Source organism: Salvia hispanica, chromosome 6, assembly GCF_029641045.1.
Source record: "Salvia hispanica isolate PSC_SH4W2 chromosome 6, Shi_PSC_v1, whole genome shotgun sequence".
NCBI classification, from domain to species: domain Eukaryota; kingdom Viridiplantae; phylum Streptophyta; class Magnoliopsida; order Lamiales; family Lamiaceae; genus Salvia; species Salvia hispanica.
The window spans coordinates 17,595,928-17,617,191 of record NC_142697.1 but is presented as its reverse complement, the minus strand read 5'-3'; the positions used below and the strand labels follow the sequence as shown (position 1 = coordinate 17,617,191).

General features: G+C 36.8%; 1 protein-coding gene across 1 annotated transcript; it reads left to right on the top strand.

Annotated features, from left to right (window-relative positions):
• Positions 1 to 12,284: 12,284 nt before the first annotated feature.
• LOC125204749 (transcription factor MYB14-like) lies at positions 12,285 to 13,942 on the top strand. The gene is made up of 3 exons (XM_048103475.2): positions 12,285 to 12,534; positions 12,620 to 12,749; positions 13,385 to 13,942. The coding sequence occupies exons 1-3, from the start codon at positions 12,402 to 12,404 to the stop codon at positions 13,815 to 13,817; spliced, it is 696 nt and encodes a 231-aa protein (XP_047959432.1). The 5' UTR covers positions 12,285 to 12,401; the 3' UTR covers positions 13,818 to 13,942.
• Positions 13,943 to 21,264: the final 7,322 nt, after the last annotated feature.

The following is a 21,264-nucleotide window of genomic DNA, read 5'->3' as shown; positions in this document are numbered from 1 at the left end:
GGGCAGGGGAGCGGCGGGCAGTCAGCGCCCGGGTGGGGGGGTATGCCCCAGATGCAGCAGCAGATGATGTTGCAGCAGATGATGGGGATGATGTGGCAGGGGGGGATGCCGGGGGGGATGCTGCACGGCATGTATCCCGGGATGCCGGGGGGGTGCAGGGGTCACCGGGAGGGGACGCGGTATATCGGCCCTCGCTTGATTTTTTGACGGCTTCGTCTCACACGTCGACCCCAGTGGAGACGCAGTTCTCTGGCGATGACCTTCTGCCCCTGGCCGGAGGAAGTGGACGGAGGATGAGTACGCCGGGGTGGCCAAGGGGTGGTTGGAGGTGTGCGACGATCCACTGGTTGCGAACAACCAGCGGGTCGTCAACATGTGGGCGAAGATCAGTGCTGCCTATAAGAGGCACTGCCCGCACGGGAAGGACTTCAGCAACGAGGAGGTCCGGAAGGGGTGGGAACGCACCAGGGCCGCAGTGGGCCGTTTTGCGAATTTGTACGCCAACGCCCTCCGTCAGCTCAAAAGTGGGCAGACTGAGGACGACGCCCGGAGGATAGCCGCGAGTCAGTTCCCCTTGGAGGGGAAGTATAAGGAGTTCACCTTCTGGGAGTGCTTCTTGTTGCTGAAGGACTCGGAGAAGTTCCGGGCGGGGTGCGACGCTGGGTGGCCGAAGAAGCAGCGACTTAACTATAGCGGCGACTACAGCGGCAGCAGCGGCGGATCCCACGACCTCCCCCCGGATGCTGAGGAGTTTCCATCCCCTCCTTCATTTACTGGTCGCCCCCGCCCGGTTGGACAGAAGCGGGCGCAGCGGGCTGCGAGGGGCGGATCCCCCCTATCGCCCCGCGAGGTCCAGTCCTCCGCCCTCCCAGCCGCCCCACTCGCGTACACTCTCCATTCGCGTAACCAAACGCGGGCTCAGATGTTACAGGTCTTCCGAGAGTGGAAGAACGCCACTGACCCCACGGAGAAGAGGATTCTTTTCGAGATGCTCGAGAGCATGCGTGCTGATTTAGAGATCGCGACGAGGAGGCTGGGGGGTTCCGACGTGGGCTCAGATACCACGGGTGGCGGCAGCGGCGGTGGCGACGGCCACGAGGAGGGCGACGGCGACGGCGATTAGGAGTAGAGAGTGGCGGGGCTCGGGTGTTGAAGCCCTTTTTTTTAAAAAAAAAAATCATGTACTTTTTTTTTAAAATCTTTGTACTTTTTTTTTAATGGAATGGATTATTTTTCCCGTATATGTGTCGTAAATTTAATTCCGTATATCGCAATTTTAATTCCGTAAATGTAGTATATTTTGAATTGTTTTTATTGCGGCTGGCCTATGGCTGGCCTAAATCTAACGTGGCAGGTGGTTTTTTTAGTGTTGCTGACGTGGCAGAGGAGAGAATGGTTGGCCTATGGCTGGCCTATTAACCATTGCGGATGCTCTAAGGTTGTGCATCGCTTCAGCTTCAGTGGGACACACGGAACTTGTAGCTTCTAGCTACTGCCACATTTTTTTTGGTATAAAAATAAAAGTTGAAGTGAAAAAATAAAGATAAGCAAACAAGTCTAACACAAAAATTCACAAAAAATTAATCGGCCAATAGCACGAGAACTACTCGATAAATCACCAACCAAACACGTCATCAACCATAAAAAAAATCTGTGCACTAGCCCAATCAACCAAAAATGCAGAAACAACCTCAGATTCAACAACGCTCCTAAAAGCAAAGATAAAAGACAAAAAGCAAAGTGAAAGCCGAAACGAGGGAAGAGACAGTAAAAACTAGATACAAGGTCTATCAAGTTCAGACATTCTGACTCTATGTCTAATGTCTTCAAATCTCTTGCCCACTTTCTATTTAATGCAACCAACTCATTAGGCGTTTCACCCGGAGAGAGCTAAAAATTGGATCACCAACCTCTAATCGAAACTCTTAAGCACCATAAGATAAGTCTCTTCTCGATCTCCAAATCGGATACAAAGCCTTAAAAATCAATTTTATTTCTAATATCCAAATTGACTGCGCAGGCACATAGAAGAGGACACTCTGTCCCTATGATCTTTTCGAAATTTCAAAACTGGCCACCCATCCTGAGACCACACTTCAAGTTGAGAATCTTTGGGGATGTGCTTTTATTAAAATTTTATTTATACTTTATATCTAGAGATATTTAACAACAATACACCGATTTTTATTGAAATCGTAGGATCCTCTCCCTAATAGCATTTGAACTAATAGAAATTGGAGCAGTATATTTCGGTACTACATTTACCCCCGTCAATAATTATTCTTATAGCACAAATAACTACTAGAAAATTATAAATGAAAAATTTTAAAATTTTAAAATGCAAATATACTTTCATATGGAAGTATGCTCTTTGAGCTCCGTCTAGGCCCAGCCCATCAGTAAAATGGAATGGGCTTGGACTGGGCTCATTGGTTGAAGAAGACTCCAATTGGGCCATTTTAAACTCAAGCTTGGGCCGAGCCTAGAACCATCTGATGCCCGGCCCAAACCCAGCCTAGGCCCGACCCACCTTATATGATTAATAATTTTTAATGTAATTAAATAATTAATTATTAATAATAGCATATTTCTCATTTTAGACATGCTAATTTTCTTAATATTGTTCTAAATTTATTGGATATCACCGAATGAACTCAACCAATAATAGTTTATATATACTCAAGGGTCTCTTGTGATCAATTGCTAACTATTTCAAATTTAAAACCAAATTTTAGCCATTAGATTAGAAGATCTAATGGTTGAAATAATGTCAAGTGATTTTTATTTAAAATTAAGAAAAAAATTTAAATAAACTTAAAGGGTATTAATATCAATTCTATGATAGTTAAGACTAACCACTTTTTCTCTCATCAACTCATCATAAAAATTTAAATCTACGTACCTCTCTCAATTTAAATTATATTTTCATACAAAAATATATTAAATTAAAAGTAATTTCATAAGGCTTCTAACGAGATCTCAATTTATATGTTCCGATGATGATCGAATGATGAAATTTATAATTTTTATTTCAAGTTTCGTATATGTTGATAAGCATATTTTATATCAATAAATTTCAATATAATGCATTTACAAAATATCAATAATTGTGTTGATATTTTCGGATAGTTGTATTGAAATTCTCATGCCACTATGTTGATATTGATAATACAATATGTTGATATAAAAAAGAGTATAGTACTATTTTGGTCCTAAACATATGGTCGATTTACGATTTTGGTCCAGAACATTCACTTTTTGAAATTCAAGTCCAAACATACGAAAATGCTATCTTTTCCGTCATTTTTTACGGTCAACCATTATTTAGCCCATGGTTGACCCGATTAGACTTAATCTGAGATTATTAGTTGGTTAATATTATGTTAATTATTTTGCTAAATAATTCAATTTTGTTAATGTTTTGAATATGAAACATCAAACCCCAATTTACACTAATATTTTGAAAATCTAGAATTCAAACGTCAATCTCTCTCTTTTCTTTCTTCTCTCTCGCCACTCTCTCTTTTCTATCTTTTCTCTCGTCACTCTCTAAGAAGAACCCTAGTTCCGACCAAAGCCGATCGATTCCGACCGATTATTGTTGATTGCCATGAGGAATCATATGCAAGGAGGAGGAAGGTCTCGGCTACTGGTAGTTCTGGAACGAGCGATTCACGTCCGCTTGACACCGAACAAGGACAGTCGGTTGCGTCGGGATTTTGTGGGTTCTAACCCTAGCTCTGACGCGGATTATACTCTTTATTTCAAGTTTTGTATATGTTGATAAGCAGATTTTATATCAATAAATGCATCAAAAAATTTTAATATAATGCATGTACAAAATATCAATAATTGTGTTGATATTTTCGGATAGTTGTATTGAAATTCTCATGCCTCTATGTTGATATTGATAATACAATATGTTGATATAAAAAACTATAAACTATTATGTTATATTTCTACCCTTTTGATATTTTATCTACTCCTCCGTCCCATTTAAGATTGTCCACATTTTCTTTTTAGTTTGTCTAATTCAAGATGTCTACTTTCTATTCTTCATTAAAATATTCAATCATTTTTTCCACGTTACTTTATCACAAACCACTATTCTACCTAAAACTTCATGCCACTCAAGAATGTGGCTATCTTGAGTGATATGAAGGAGTACTATTTATTGAAGTGAGTGAGCTTTAATCTCATTCATTCATTTTAAGATCTAATGGTATAAGATGGGTCTTTAGCTGTGGATTGAATACTAAACTTTAACTATCCTATACTCCTAAACTTGTCAACTAATTTAACAAGAATAGAATATTCCATCTTTGACTACATACAACTGCATAGATTATGTCGTGGACTCGTGTGTGCGAGAGAGATGAGTTGCGAGAGAATAGGTATGATAAAACTGCATTGTATTCAATTCATTATTGAGAAACATCTCAGCATTTACACTCTTTATATACATCCATTTGTCTCCTACTACTTAACAAGTAACAACTGAGCTTATTGTTAACTTCTACTAAATGCTTTTGGTTACAACCTCTCAGTTGATATATATCCGATTTCATCTTCAGAGAGATGATCCATTCGATGACTTCTCACCTTCGGTGCCTTCTCAATCCACGTACCAAATATTACTCCCCGAATAAACCTTGATCTCAAGCTTCGAAATTTGGAAATCATTGTTGTAACAAACAAAAATTCACAGGTCGCGCGCATCTTCTTCAAAAGAATGTAAATAAGTCCAATTTTTATAAAAATAATTTGTAAAATTAAAGAAACTAAATCTATGAAAGTGGAACTAATTGAGCTATACTGGTCAGAATCCCAGCTAGTAACCGTATCCATCCCCATATAAATATATCTTTCCCTACTTCAGCTCCACAAAGCTTGATCATTTCCAAATTTTATTTTTTTTTAAATTGCTAAACACACTCTCTGTGTGAACACGAAAGTTTTACACACATTCTGTCGTACGTTATACATGATCTGATTATTATTATTACGAAATATGTTCCGGATTAATATTCGTTTGCTCTTATTACATTTATGTGATTATCATGCAATGTTTCTGAGTGCAATTTTGCCTGTTTAGTTTGTTTATTCGTTTTTTTACATATAAAAAATGGTAACGATTGGTCTATGAATGATGACAAGAATTTTGTGGTTTGGTTAGAAATTAGAATCCTGATGACATTTCATGTTGTAGTCCCCGCCGAGATTTCCTGCGAGGTTCCGATCTACGGCATGGGATCTCGGCTGCAGCCGGGAAATTTGGGGCGATCATTGGGGCGTTTGGGTTTCAATTGCTAGCACAGAGCCAAGACCCAAAGATCCTGGCTATCGTCCGGGAATTGGGGTGAAAAATTCGTTGATTGTTTTGGGTGTAGTCAATTTATGTGGGATGTTGTTTACTTTCTTGGTGCCCGAGGCCAAAGGCAGATCTTTGGAGGAAATAAGCGAGGAAAATGAGGAATAATTAAGTGGATCGATTCCATACCTTTTTTGTTGCCATGAATAAAATTAAATGAGTTTTTGCCTTAGAAAATTTAGTTCTTTGAACTAGGTTAGTGATGAGTGAGTGATGATAAACGATTATGTGTTTCTGCCAGGATGATGAGTAATAACCAGATTTATGTAACCAATCGCACCAGTCTAGATTACATTATGGAGCTCCATTTCAGTGTCTTGGATGTAGTTCCATTCCAGCAACACTCTTTTGGATGTAGCATGCAACAACATTAATCTTAGGACAATTGTAGGAAAACCTTATCAGTGTATGTTATATTAATTTTTTAATTAACTTAAACCTCTCTCTTATTCTCAACTCCATTCATAACTATTCTATACATATAAGGGCTAAAAACAATTTCTCACACGTACACAAATACTAATTTGCCTTGCGCGTGTGCAGTATGAGAGAATGACTCATTTAAAATGATATCTCACCAGGAGAAATGAAATGCTAGATTGATATACACAAGACAAATAAATGAATAAAAACAAGTTTTTCGTAACAAACCCCACAAAGAATGGAATCATAGCGGAGCACAGATGGATAAATGTGCACATAAGTAAAACTAATCGGGAAATGAAGAACATATATAGTTCTTTCAGCACGTGACAAAATCAAAAGCGCATAGTTTTGTAACATACTAGTACTATTATAGAACCTCACACGATAGAAATTTTTTTAACCCAACATACAATTAATTTTTTTTTTATAGATATGTTATTTGTATCCATAGATTTCTCATTTACAATTTTCATACAGAAGATTGAATATAATTTTCTTGTGTCTCTAGAAGATCGAATGATATTCGATAATAATCACTTGTATATTTGTGTTGATCATTCTGAGAAATTTGATGATTGTTGATCGTGATTGGATGAAATATACATGCTCTATACGGTGCAGTGTATTTATAGTGTATACAAGATCAAAAACTAACAAATCATAGCAAGACTTTAACTTGTCTTTTGCCATCCATACGCGTGAATTAGAAAAGTATATAATCATAATTCATAATAATGCATTTTTTTTATCAAATGTGTGAGCTCGACCGGATCTTGAGACACGTGTTGTCTTGGTCTAGTCTTGGTTTGTGGGAAGGTTTAATCGGGTGCAAACTATATCTCACGTTGAAGAATGAGTAAGAATTGTAAGCACAATATATATGAGCTACCAACTCCATTAGTATAAGGTTTTTTGGAGAGTACCCCAAGAGATAAAACTGTGAGGACATTGCCCAATCAGACAATAATATATTAATGTGGAGTTCGGCCGTGCACCACCGAATACTTACAATCATCATAATAATAACAATCACATGGTATAACATACTACTACTATTTATAATGCATAAATTTCATGTAAAATCAATAGCAATCAACTGTCACGAGCTTAGGACAATATCGTGGGCGCCATCATGAGCTTAAGAGCATATTGATTAAAATCACAAATTTTGGAACGTATACCTTTGTTTCAGTCTCAAAAATACAAATGTAGCCTCCTCTAACAATAATCATGGAACTAGTGATTATTATGTATACTTAGATTTTATTAGGATTATTATTTATTATTATAGATCTCTCCTGTAGACAAAAGATTGTATCATTTGGTGTTCGCGGATGGATTACTGGAGTATCTTTTTTAATGTATGTAAAGTGATTTGACGTCTGTAATAGTACAGCATATAAATTTAAAACATATAAAAAAGAAATTGTAATAGGAGTATAGAATATCTTGTTAATAAATGTGACAGACTAGTTAAACAAAATTAATTTGAAATGCGTGTCAATCTCTAATGAGGAGGATAATGGCAATCAAGAAAATAACGCTGAATGTAAAAAATGTGTAAAAAAATGACAAAAATGAAAACGAAAAAAGCGGAGCCAAAATGACAAAAATGTGTACAAAAAAAAAAAGCGGCATGAAAATGACAAAAATGAATTCTTCTACGCGCGGAGCCACTTGAAATTAGCCTAATTTAATATTGAAAAACTTAAACGGAGTAATAAATCCGTACTATTTAAATTGATAATCATAAGCGTGCAAACATAAAAGACCTTTTCTTGATTCAAATAGCGAATGCAATGCATTTAAATATACTAACTAACTAAAGCCTTTTTATTTTAACAATATATAAAAAACTTATTTAAAATTCCGGAGTCCTCAGAGAGCTTTTAATATCAAATTCTAAGCTCCTATGTAATCCATTTAAAATACGTAAAACTTATTTCCATAAATATTTTAAAAAAGAACTCTGAAATATTGAGATTTCCGAATTTCCTCGAAGCCTAAACAAAGCCATGCACAAGTTGCATTTGATGACATTTTGAAATATCCGAAGTTGACCAAGATTGTATTTTATTGACCTGTGTGATTGCCCAATATTCTATACTAGTACTAACAAATTTGAGTAGCAAGCTCAGAGTTGGCTGGCAAGTGGCTAGTCTTTTAGTAGTATCAATTCCATAAATCGTTGAATCAAATTGGGTGTGCATCATTTGATTTTTCCTTTATATCCATATATGATTACTATATAGCTACACATTGATTTTCAACTCATCTACTTTAACATGTTGATGATAACTACTCCCTCCGTCCCGCTTAAGATGACACGTTTTCCTTTTTAGTTTGTTCCAACTAAGATAACACATTTCCTTTTTTGGTAACTTTCTCTCTCCAATTAATACACTCAACCACTTTTTCTCACTCCTATTAAAATATTCATCTTTCTTTATCTCTCTACTTTAATACTTACACACACTTTCTTTCTCTCCAATTAAACACTTTAACCAATAGTTCCTAAAATCCCGTGCCGACTAAGCAATGTGTCATCTTAGCCGGGACGGAGGGAGTAGTACTTTCTCTGTCCTAACTAAATTCAGTCAAAACTTTTGGGCATAAAGATTAAGAAATTGTATTGAAAAGTAGAAGAGATGAATAAAATATGATAGATGAAGAGAAAGAAAAAGTATAGGTGTTTGAATAATACTAAGCGTGACTGGATGTTTTGTGATCTATTATAAAATAAAATGACTCAATTTAGTTGGGATATCCAAAAAAGGAATACAATTCAATAAAAATAATTTATGAATATCTCTGCTGCATTTTATGAATATCTCTGAATATAGTAGTACATGTTTCACCTTGGTGCTTTTTATTAATTACTCCTCCCTCTGTTTTTTCATAGTTGAGTCATTTTTCCATTTTAGAAAGTTTCTTCATAGTTGAGTCATTTCTATATATGGTAGTAACTTTTTTTTCTTTCTTACTTACTCTCTCTTCCTTTCTTCTCTCTACTTTATTCACTTTATATTTTATTCTCTCTACTTTTTTCTCTCTCTTACTTTTTTATCTCTCACCCAACATTAATTTCTAAAACTCAGTGCCGAAAAGTTCCGCCTAACTATGAAGAAATCCAGAGGAAGTAATACTTTTTTTACTATTAGTATCATTTATATACACATTAATTTACAAACTTTTTAAAATAACACGGATGTACTGAAAATAAGCAATAGCATCACCTGTTTTCTTATTTGTATCAATTCACAAGTCGATATTAAGTTCTCAAACAGTACATCTTTTCATTTGATTATTATATAACGAAGTGTTAAAAACACATTATGTAATTGATTAATGATTCAAAACACTCAAGATATCTATTGTACTATTAAAATATAAACCATGTAGCTCATAAATTTATGCGGTGAATTCATCATTTCTATGAATAAATTGATGGTTCAAAGTCTAATCTTATAAATAGTGAAAATCCAATAATCGCATCAAATATGGAGTATAATGTTTAATCGGAACCTATTTTATATGAAAATTTGATTTTATTTATTTACTTAATTAACCATCTATACATATTCACACATACTAAAGCCTTCTTTGCTCTTTTGCTTTTATTTTAATAATAATGAAGTATTAACAACGGGTTGTAGCGCAGTTGGCAGCACGGAGCTAAGGTTACGGGTTCAAACCCCACCACCCGCTGAGAGACTTTCGGCCTTAATCTGCAAACCCGATCGAGCAGGATTAATCGGATTCTGCCAAAGGCGAGTTCGGTATACTTGTGGTCTAACAAAAAAAATATTAATAAAGTATTTTCACAGTATTAATAACATTCATTAATTAGATCTTTTAATCTGATGATTATAAAATACTCCTATATAAGATTTGATTATTATATGAATACACCCATGTATATGTTTAGGAATATGATGCATGGGATGAGAATGACAAATGTGTAGGAATCTAAAATGAGAATCATGTTCAACTCTTTGATCACAAAATTTAGTATCAATGCATCTTTTTACTAGTTAAATGCAATATATATGTGGTTTGAATCCTATTAAGATCAAAATTTAAAATTTTATTCATTTAGGCTTTATTGGTTGATTTTGTGTACTTGTTCGTTGGATTCATGTGCTTGTTGTTCATTCTCATTTCTTGTTAAAAATCTAATCATCCATATGACTTATCTTTATATATTAAATTACATTAAATTTTTGTCTTATGAAAATAAAGTGATTGAGCAACAATTTCATTGACTTTTCATTGTCATATAATAATCCTCGCAACCATATGACTTATCTTTATATATCCACCGGTTTGACTTCTCTATATTCTTAAGTCTGTGGTTTGACTTTTCATTTCCTCATAGCTGCATAAGCTTGAACACGGTTTTACTTACTAGCAACATACTATCTAGCTACATCAGACGTCGAAATATATTTTCAGCAAATATATAAATAAATAGGGAGTTTGTCCTGTTGCTAATTAGATAAAGAGAAATATAAGTTTCTTTTGGAGTTTGTTGGTGTTGCGCTATCCACATTGCTGTCCAATTATAATATATCTAGTTTTATTAAAATGCCCAATTGACAATATTATTTAGTCAAAACCAAATGTTAGTTGGAACGAAGGGCTCGTCGACCCTTGTCAGCCAACTCACATGGTCTATGTGGGTTGCAACTTGCAAAGTGGCAAACGACGAGCATAAGGGTGTCCTTGTGGCACGACCCAATGCGTATGTTTTTTCTCACTTGAGTAAATACCATTTTTTAGTTTATTTTGGAGGTTAGAAATTGCTAGATTTTAAAATCCGCCTTGAGGAGATATTGAACTCCTTTGTAAGTTTATCATAAAATTCAACATATATCTATTGATATGGTTGCTTGTTAATCAATGTATAATTAAGTGCGCAAAATTAGCTTGATGTTGTTAGATTGTGAAGCTTAATTTGTAGGCGCGATTGCCTTATGCAAGTTGTCAAAGGTTTCCTTCATCGTTTGATTTAGGTTTTTTTTGTCTTGAGGGGGTCTTCTATTCACAACATCTTTTGCCTTCGACCTGATCTCGTCTTTCATTTATCATTGTTTGTTAATATTTTTATCCAAAAGAATGCAAATATGGAAGTGTTAATAAATAAATCACACACTTAATCATTTTGGCTAGCATTGGATATTCCCACTAATCCGTATACATCTATTAGACACTAAATATTAAAATAATTTTAAAAATAAAATCAAAAATTTAGGAACACTTATTAAAATTATTTATAAAATATACTCCGCATTTTTACATGGGAATACACGAACTTTTCACTCAGTATTTGGAAAATGTGTGATTAGGACATTAATATAAGATTATATTGTAAACCTTGTAGACTTAGTTTTTATAAGTGCAATTTTACTGAGTCATTTGAAATGAAAGCAAGTTGCGGTTAACTTAATTAAATCTAAGTATCTAATTAGCAACTTCGACTCATTCTAAACGGATTTAGTCATCCAAACTCGATTATTACGAAGTCAATCTGACAAAACCTAATTTTATTATTCTAAATATGGATCTAAGTATAAATAATGCTTATGTACGCGTATTTATGTACGTAAGCTATATCCGAAGTGTGTGTGCGTGTAACTTGTGATACTAAATGACATTATTGTTACAATCAATCATTTAATTAGAAGCTGAATTTTTCAGCTTAATTAGCTTTCCTTTTATTACATATTCTTGACAAAACATGTGGAGTATTCCTTTTGTTAGTAAAAAATAATTTTATTTTAATTTTAGTATTTTTATCAAAATTAGTCTCGTTTATATATATGGAAACTTTTCCACAATTTTTGTCAATTTTTTTTCTTATTTTATCTATTTTTTTCATGCACTACTCATTGCATATTAAAATGTATGTCCTCCACAAATGAGACTATTTTTCATGGATGAATGTAATATAATTTTAAGAAATCATAGAAAATATGGATAATATAATCTTGGAGTTGGACAATTCCAAACACGAGCAACATTATGGTTAATTGCGGTCACAAACTACTACCCCCAAACAATACAATAACACTTGCACTGATTTCCTAAAAAAGTAAAGTAACAAAATTCAATAGAAACCAACCAAACTGAGATCTTTTCACATTCAATTTTGTTCATTACAATATGCAGTCGACTGCATGGTGATTGTTTTTAAAAAACCCACACTCATGCAATAACAATAAAATTGCCCCCACCGCCACCTAATAATAATACTCCATATTAATCATATCAATAATAATAAATCTGCAAGTAGGAAGGCCCCACGTGTGGTTTGACCATTCAAATAACAAATCCGAGGCGTGAATAAGTTGTGTTTCGTGGAAAGTGTGGCCATCGACAATTTCACCCTTCTTAGTGTCGTTACTTATAACGGGCCGGGTCCACCATTTTCCCCTATTCCACATATATAAATATCCATTACTTTGCATATTATTTCTCCACCTCCATCATTCATCAGTAGAGCATAAATTCAACTCAAAACAGTTCCTTACTAAAGATCAAAGAAGAAGAAGAAGAAAAAATCCCAAGACAAAAGAAGCTATATACTTGATTCATCTCATCAATGGTGAGAGCTCCATGCTGCGAGAAAACGGGCCTGAAGAAGGGCCCGTGGACTGCGGAAGAAGATCTGATTCTCATCAACTTCATCACCCAAAATGGCCATCCCAATTGGCGGGCTCTTCCCAAACGGGCCGGTACGAGTACGACCCCATTTTGCATTATTTTTCTTCTACCAAAACACGGGCTTTACTTACGGGCTTTGTCGCTGTCCCTTTTCAGGATTGCTGAGGTGTGGTAAGAGCTGCCGCCTCCGCTGGATGAACTACCTGCGGCCCGATATTAGGAGAGGGAATTTTAGTCGAGAAGAGGAGGATACCATCATTCAATTGCATGCACAATTGGGAAACAAGTATGTACTACTATGAATAAACTAATACTTCTTACAATTACTTTATATATACTATCCACCCGTCCCACAGAAATAGGCTAATTGAAAAGTACACGCATATTCATACGTCATTGGTAAAGTAAGAGAGAATGAGAAAAAATAGCTGAAATAATGTAATGGATGGTAGGTCCTATAAATAATCAAGTAAAAGACAATAATAATAATAATAATAATAATAATAATAATAATAATAATAATAATAATAATAATAAATATTCATAAATAAATTTAAAAAATACTCCCTCCGTCCATGAAAATTCATCCCGGTTTAACTGGGCACGGGTTTTAAGAAATGTAATGGAAAGTGAGTTGAAAAAGTTAGTAGATTGTGAGTCATACTTTTAAAGTATTAGTTTTATAATAAAATGTGAGTAGGAATGAGTTAGTAGAATATGGGATCCACTACCAAAAATGGTAAAAGTGAAATGGGACAAATTTTGGGGGACGGACGGAAATGGAAAACTGGGACAAATTTTCGTGGACGGAGGGAGTAGTTTATTTTTATAGGATGGAGTGAGTACTATTCTTTTAAAAATTCGAATAATTGATCGAATGATACTCGTTTCTAACAACTTTTTAAATCTTGTTTTGTTAAGGTGGTCTGTGATTGCATCGAGATTGCCGGGGCGGACAGACAACGAGATCAAGAATGTTTGGCACACGCACTTGAAGAAGCGTGTCGCCGGAAAAACGGAAATCAAGAATGGAGAAGCTGATTACTCATCTGATTATTCCCGAAAAGTGGAGCTCAGATCGCCGGGGGATTCCCTCAGTGAGGTCTCATCCGTCGTCACTTCCGACGCCGGTCACGGTGGTGGTGGCTACGACGACGCTTTGATGTCGGATTTGTGGGACAATAATTTCTGGTCAGAGATTTTTACGGCGGAGGAGTGGAGTGGCAGTAGTGATTTCTCATCTGGCAACAGCGATCCACAGCCTCAATTTGCTGACCTGGAATTACATATGGAAGATAGCAGTTTTTGGCGGGACGTGTTTAATAGAGCTGATGAACAAGTTATGTACATATAGTTCATCACTGGGAGATTTTAGAATCATTATCGATTAGATATTCAAATTGATCTGTGGATATGGTTCTGTAATGAGTCACTTATTTAATTATTTATTTATTTATTTACATATTTACAATGCTGCTACCAATTTCTTGGTTTGTGAATGGAGATATTTAGTTCATCTTCACACAAATTGCATGATTGTTTAACCTAAGAAAATTATTGATGACAAATATTCAGAAAATATCATTTTTAATTAAGTTAATAAAATTATAAATAATTAATCCATTTTAATAGGTCCGCAGTATTGATGTGAGTCGCATAAGTACTATACCACAGAATAAACTTTGAAGTTTTCTCTAGAAAATGAGATTTTAACGATCCCTGGATTAGGAATGATCATATACTTCCGGAAAACTTGTCACAATTCTCTATTTCCATCGTCTCATAAAAGTTGTCACATTTCACTTTTCAACACTTTTGGTAATTGCCCTCATATTCAATTAATTCATTTATACTCACATTTTAGTATAAAATTAATATATAAAAGTAGGACTTACATTCCATTAACTATAGTTAATTTTCTATTATATTTCCTTGTATTCGTGCTCGGTCATTGCGTGCAAAAAATTTATGAAACGATAGGATATACTAGTAGTACTCGTATTTATGTAAAATGAAAAAGAGTAGAGTAGCAGTAGTCCAAGTATGAAGTACTATCATTATATAATCCTTATTGGGCTACCAATTGGGCCCTCTATACCTTCACAACTCATAGGTCCTGTTGAATGAACTGAAGTGGCCATTTGAATTGCTAGATTGTGCCAATTTTTTAATAAGTTTAATTACTCCCTCCGCATGTCATTAAATATCTCATTTTTTCTTTTTTTTTTTCTATTTGCAAATAAATACTACTCTCCCATCCCATTTTCGAAGTTTCAGTTAACTATTTTTGGGTGTCCCATTTTAGGAGTCTCGGTTAAAATATTTCATAAATGGTAGTAGACCTCACATTCCACTAACATTTTTCCACTCATATTTTATTATAAAACTAATATATTAAAATATGACACACATTCCACTATCTCTTTTTTCACTCACTTTTCTTTACATTTCTTAAAACCCGTGCTGACTCAAATGAGACTCCTAAAATGAAACAGAGGAGTATCTCATTTCAATTTTACTATAAATGAACATCTTATTCCACTAACTTACTTCACTCACATTTTAATATGAAACTAGTAATAATATATAAAAGAGTGAACTACAAAAATGGTCCCTGGACTATGGGTTTATCTCGCCCATAGTCCCTGGACTTTAAAAATATCGCCAGTAGTCCCTGGACTAAGGGTTTATCTCGAAATTGGTCCTTTTGACTTTTTTTGGTACGAAAATACCCTTTTATATTATTTTGGGGAATTTGGGCAATTTGGTCTTTTTACACTTTTAACATTTTAAATCTGATATTATTTTAGTTATGTACTAACTTTGATATTATTTCAAAATTATCATTCTTCTTCCATTTTGTTATCCTTCACTGAATTTGTTTTTTTTTTAATTTCAATATTAGATTTAATTTTATAAAATTAAATTTAATATTTAGATTTTTAAATATCAATAAATTTTTTTAATGAAAAATATTAATTCATGGACACTATAAATATTGATTAAAACTATTAATTTTTGTTATTTAATATAATATTCAATTGAATTGAAGAAGTACAAAAAAATAATATTAATCATGATGGAAAAATAAGAGTTATTCTATTTAGCCTTCGTTCGGTTGTTATAATTGCTTGTGATTAAATATTATGAAGTTGACTAAAAATTTGATCCTACTTAAAATTTTATATAGGAGTATTTTTGTTGAAATTTTCTAGTAAATTTTGATTGTTTTCAAATTAATAAACGAAAATTATATTAGTCTTACATTAGATGCATATTTATTTCAGAAATAAATTGTGTTATAGTCTATTTATGATTAAAGCTAATTAAATATTGATTAAAACTAAGGCATTGTCATACCTTATTGATTACATAGTACTATACACTATCAAATATTGATTATAACTATTAATTTTTGCTATTTAATAATTTTTATAATTAAAAAAATTTATTGATATTTAAAAATTAAAATTTAAAATTTTGTAAAATTAAATCTAATATTGAAATAAAGAAACAAAGTGAAGGATGACAAAAGGGAAAAAGGATGATAAATTTGAAATAATATCAAAGTTAGTACATAACTAAAATAATATCAGATTTAAAATGTTAAAAGTGTAAAAAGACCAAATTGCCCAAACCCCCCAAAATAATATCAAAGGGTATTTTCGTACCAAAAAAAGCCAAAAGGACCAATTTCGAGATAAACCCTTAGTCCAGGGACTACTGACGATATTTTTAAAGTCCAGGGACTATGGGCGAGATAAACCCATAGTCCAGGGACCATTTTTGTAGTTCACTCTATATAAAAATAGGACTCACGTCCCATTAATTTTTTTTATCCACTTTTCCTTATAAAATCAAACAATTTTTTTTAAATCCGAGCCAGTCAAACATGTGATATTTTTTTTTTTTTTTTTGCGGACGGAGAGATTATAATTTTACCATGACAACAACGCGAGTTGAAAAATGAATTTCATGACATTTTCACATATTATTTTTGAGTCTTAAAATAACAAAATTAATTTAAATATTCGAATTCCTAAATATATACAAGAAGATTAAATGAATATCAAGTACTACTATAAAGCTAAAAATGCCAAACTATGTTAATCTTAAATCCATACTCGGGTTTGTGAATTCATGTAGTATGTAAGCTTGTAAATTCGGGTATCCGTGGGTATCCAAATCCGAAAATTCGAGTACCCGAACCCGAAATCTCAAAAATATCATATTCAATACTCGACCCATATATGAATTCGGGTACCCTAATACCCGGTGCGGGTACCCAAACCTAACTAATCGGGTACCCATAAACACGAAATTAGTATATTTTAAATTTATTTTTTTATATAGATTATATTTTGATGAGAACAGAAATTAATAAAAATAACACCATAATACTATTTATTGACTATTATTAAAAGTCTAACCTTCAATTCTAAGAGCATCCGCAACGCTGACTCGATGCGGGCTCGGTCTCGTCTCGACGAGACGAGCCAGCATCGAGACAGCGTTGCGAGGCTCGTCTCGTCTCGACGAGACGAGACATCTCGTCGCGCGACGCGATCCGGCGAGGCCGGCCTCGAGCTGGCGAGACGACGTGCGCGCCCACGTGGCGCGCGCTGGAGCATTGCGTGACGCCCACTCGCCGGCCCGCGAGTGGGCGTCGTAATTATGACGTAATAATTTATTTTTTTTATAAATTCAAAAAATTCGAATTTAATTAAAAATAAATAAATTTTTTTTCAAACGGTCAATTGGCCGTTGGGAACAAAACGGTCGAATTTTTAATTTTTTTTTTCTTTTATTCTTCTATAAATATACTCCATACTCCATTCACTTTACACACAAACATTACTCTCATTCCTCTTCCATTTTACACACAAACACTACTCTCAAATTGTTGAAAAAATGTCCGGGGATGGAAACTCCAGCGGCGGCTCCAGCAGGCGGCGTTCCGGCGTGTTCGACTTGAACTCGTTCGACGATTGGGCGAGCATGTACAACTGTTTGGGTACTCTCGGTTCGTCGCCGGGAACCCAAGGCTCGACCACCCCGTCGGCGTACCAAACACCACATTTTGATGTGGATGCATACTATCGTCCCTCCCCCCCCCAGAGGTACGGGCAATCGCTGGGATTATCCCAAATCCCGGAGAATTTTTTGGCGCCTGAACGCAGTTTGCCCGACTGGCCAATTGGTGGAGGCTCCGGCTCCGGCTCCGACAGGATCAGCCTCAGGCTCGGCGTCAATGCCGAGGAGGAAGCGAATGTAGAGGCTGTGGGAGACGGCAGCTGTCATCCATACAGCCAAGCCGAGACGTTGGCTCTGACGATGCTTGGATCATCGTCTCGTACGATCCTGTCGTCGGGAATCAACAAACCCACAAGTGTTTTTCGCTAAAAGTCACCGAAGTTTACAACGCACGAAGGCCGAAGAATACCGTTCCCCGCAACGTGAAGATGCTCCGCAGTCATTGGGACCGATGCGACAGAGATGTCAAAAAATTTTGCGCGATATACAGGGGAGAAGAGGCGAATTATCAGAGCGGAGCCAGTGGAGCCGACATTCTGAGAGCGGCATTGCGGGTCTTCAAAGACGACGTCGGCAAAGATTTCAAGCTTGTCGATGTTTGGTCGCAAGTCCACCACCTTGAAAGGTGGGCTGGCGGTGTCGAGTCGGGCTCGAAACGCACGAAGCGCACGGCGCGTGGCCACTACTCGTCTAGTGATGGCGGCGAAGGCAACACCTCACGTGAGGGCACACCAACCGTTGATGTAGGGGTGTCTTCTTCCGATGCACGACGTCGGCCGCAAGGGACCAAGGCGGCGAAGGCGGCTAGAGCGAGGGGGAGAGCGAGAGCGAGAGGGATGGGCCGCGGCAGACCAAGCCAGGCGGGCGAGGGCTAGGGCTCCGGCACGGGCACGGGCTCGCACACCCTAATGTCCATGTACCTGGTCGCCACGATGGCGGACCTTTCAAAAATGACTCTTGGCCAAGTTTCAGCCCATATGGCCGGAATTGAGTATATGAGAGCTCAACTTGGTATAGGTGCACCGCCGACTTTGGGGGATGATGATTCGCCGGCGGAGTAGTTTTTATAGTTTAATTTAGAGTATTTTAATTATGTATTTTTTTTTATTTTTTAGAATTTTAAATTATGTATTTTTTTTTTATTTTTTTAGGTATTTAAATTGTAATATTTATTTTATTTTAATGAAGTGTGTTTTTATTAATTGAATTTGTTGGAATTAAAAATAAAAAATGAAATTGAATGAATAGTTAAGAGATGGTTAAGAGATGGAGGGTTGCAGGTGCTGTCTCTTAGTTAAGAGATGAGCTGAAAAGTACAGTGGGGCCCATGAATAGTTAAGAGATGAGACGGTTAAGAGACGGTTAAGAGATAGCGTCGCATCTCTTAACTATTCATGGGCCCCACTATACTTTTCAGCTCATCTCTTAACTAAGAGACAGCACCTGCAACCCTCCATCTCTTAACCATCTCTTAACCATCTCTTAACTATTCATTCAATTTCATTTTTTATTTTGAATTCCAACAAATTCAATTAATAAAAACACACTTCATTAAAATAAAATAAATATTACAACTTAAAAAAAGCCTAAAAAATAGAAAAAAATACATAATTTAAAATCCTAAAAACTAAAAAAAGTACATAATTTAAAATCCTAAAAAATAAAATAACTACTCCGCCGGCGAATCATCATCCCCCGAAGTCGGCGGTACAACTATACCAAGTTGACGTCTCATATACTCAATTCTGGCCATATGGGCTTCAACTTGGCCAGGATTCATTTTTGAGAGGTCCGCCATCGTGACGACTAGGTACATGGACATTAGGGTGTGCGAGCCCGTGCCCGTGCCGGAGCCCGAGCCCTCGCCCGCCTGGCTTGGTCCGCCGCGTCTCATCCCTCTCGCTCTCGCTCTCCCCCTGGCTCTAGCTGCCTTCGCCGCCTTGGTGCCTTGCGGCCGACGTCGTGCACCGGAAGAAGACCCCCCTACATCATCGGTTGGCGTGCCCTCACGTGAGGTGTTGCCTTCGCCGCCATCACTAGACGAGTAGTGGCCACGCGCCGTGCGCTTCATGCGTTTCGAGCCCGAGGCCGACTCGACATCGCCAGCCCACCTGTAAAGGTGGTGGACTTGCGACCAAACATCGACAAGCTTGAAATCTTTGCCGACGTCGTCTTTGAAGACCCGCAACGCCGCTCTCAGAATGTCGGCTCCACTGGCTCCGCTCTGATAATTCGCCTCTTCTCCCCTGTATATCGCGCAAAATTTTTTGACATCTTTATCCGTTCGGTCCCAATGACTGCGGAGCATCTTCACGTTGCAGCGAACGGTAGTCGTCGGCCTTCGGGCGTTGTAAAGGTCGGTGACTTTTTCCCAAAAGCACTTGTGGGTTTGTTGATTCCCGACGACAGGATCGTACGAGACGCTGATCCAAGCGTCGTACAAAGCCAACGTCTCGGCTTGGCTGTATGCATGCCGACTGCCGTCTCCACCAACCTCTGCAGCCGCTGCCTCCTCTTCCTCCTCGGCATTGACGCCGAGACTGAGGTTGATCCTGCGGAGCCGGAGCCGGAGCCGGAGCCTCCACCAATTGGCCAGTCGGGCAAATTGCGATCAGGCGCCAAAAAATTCTCCGGAATTTGGGATAATCCCGGCGATTGCCCGTACCTCTTGGGGGGGGGGAGGGACGATAGTATGCATCCACATCAAAATGTGGTGTTTGGTACGCCGGCGGGGTGGTCGAGCCTTGGGTGCCCGGCGACGAACCGGGAGTACCCAAACAGTTGTACATGCTCGCCCAATCGTCGAACGAGTTCAAGTCGAACCCAACGGAGCGCCGCCTGCCGGAGCCGCCGGAGCCGCCGCCGCTGGAGTTTCCATCGCCGGACATTTTTTCAACAATTTGAGAGTAGTGTTTGTGTGTAAAATGGAAGAGGAATGAGGAATGAAAGTTGTGTTTGTGTGTAAAATGGTGAATGGAGTGTGGAGTATATTTATAGAAGAATAAAAAATAAAAAAAAAATTGAAAAATTCGACCGTTTGGTCCCCAACGGTCATTTGACCGTTTGATTTTTTTTTTAATTAAATTCGATTTTTTCGAATTTATAAAAAAAAAAAAAATTATTACGTCATAAATACGACGCCCACTCGCGGCCCGGCGAGTGGGCGTCACTCAACGTGGCGCGCGCGTCGTCTCGCCAGCTCGAGGCCGGCCTCGCCGTGTCGCGTCGCGCGACGAGATGTCTCGTCTCGTCGAGACGAGACGAGCCTCGCAACGCTGACTCGATGCTGGCTCGTCTCGTCGAGACGAGACCGAGCCAAAATCGAGCCCGCGTTGCGGATGCTCTAATGCTTTAACTTTCTCTAGATTATGACTCTATGACTATATATATAATAGAAATTAGACAAATAGACACTATTTAATTTTAAAATAAATAAATTTTTGGCATAAATCTATATGTGGTAAAATAAATTTTTCCCTAGATTTACCCTACGGCCATATGTCATATACTAAATAAAAATATTTATCACAAATACATAATTAATCGGGTTTAATTGGGTATTAATCGGATACCCTAATACGGGTTTCGGGTATATCCGATCAATTTAGTTAGTATTTAAGTATACCGATCGGATATAGAAGAATAACTTTCGACTTTATATTTAATATTTGTATTTATTTAGTTAGTATTTAAGTGTAAATCAAATTAATTGGGAAAAAGCTTGAATTAGGGGCAATTCTAATTGCTGAAGTCGGTGGATAAGTTTA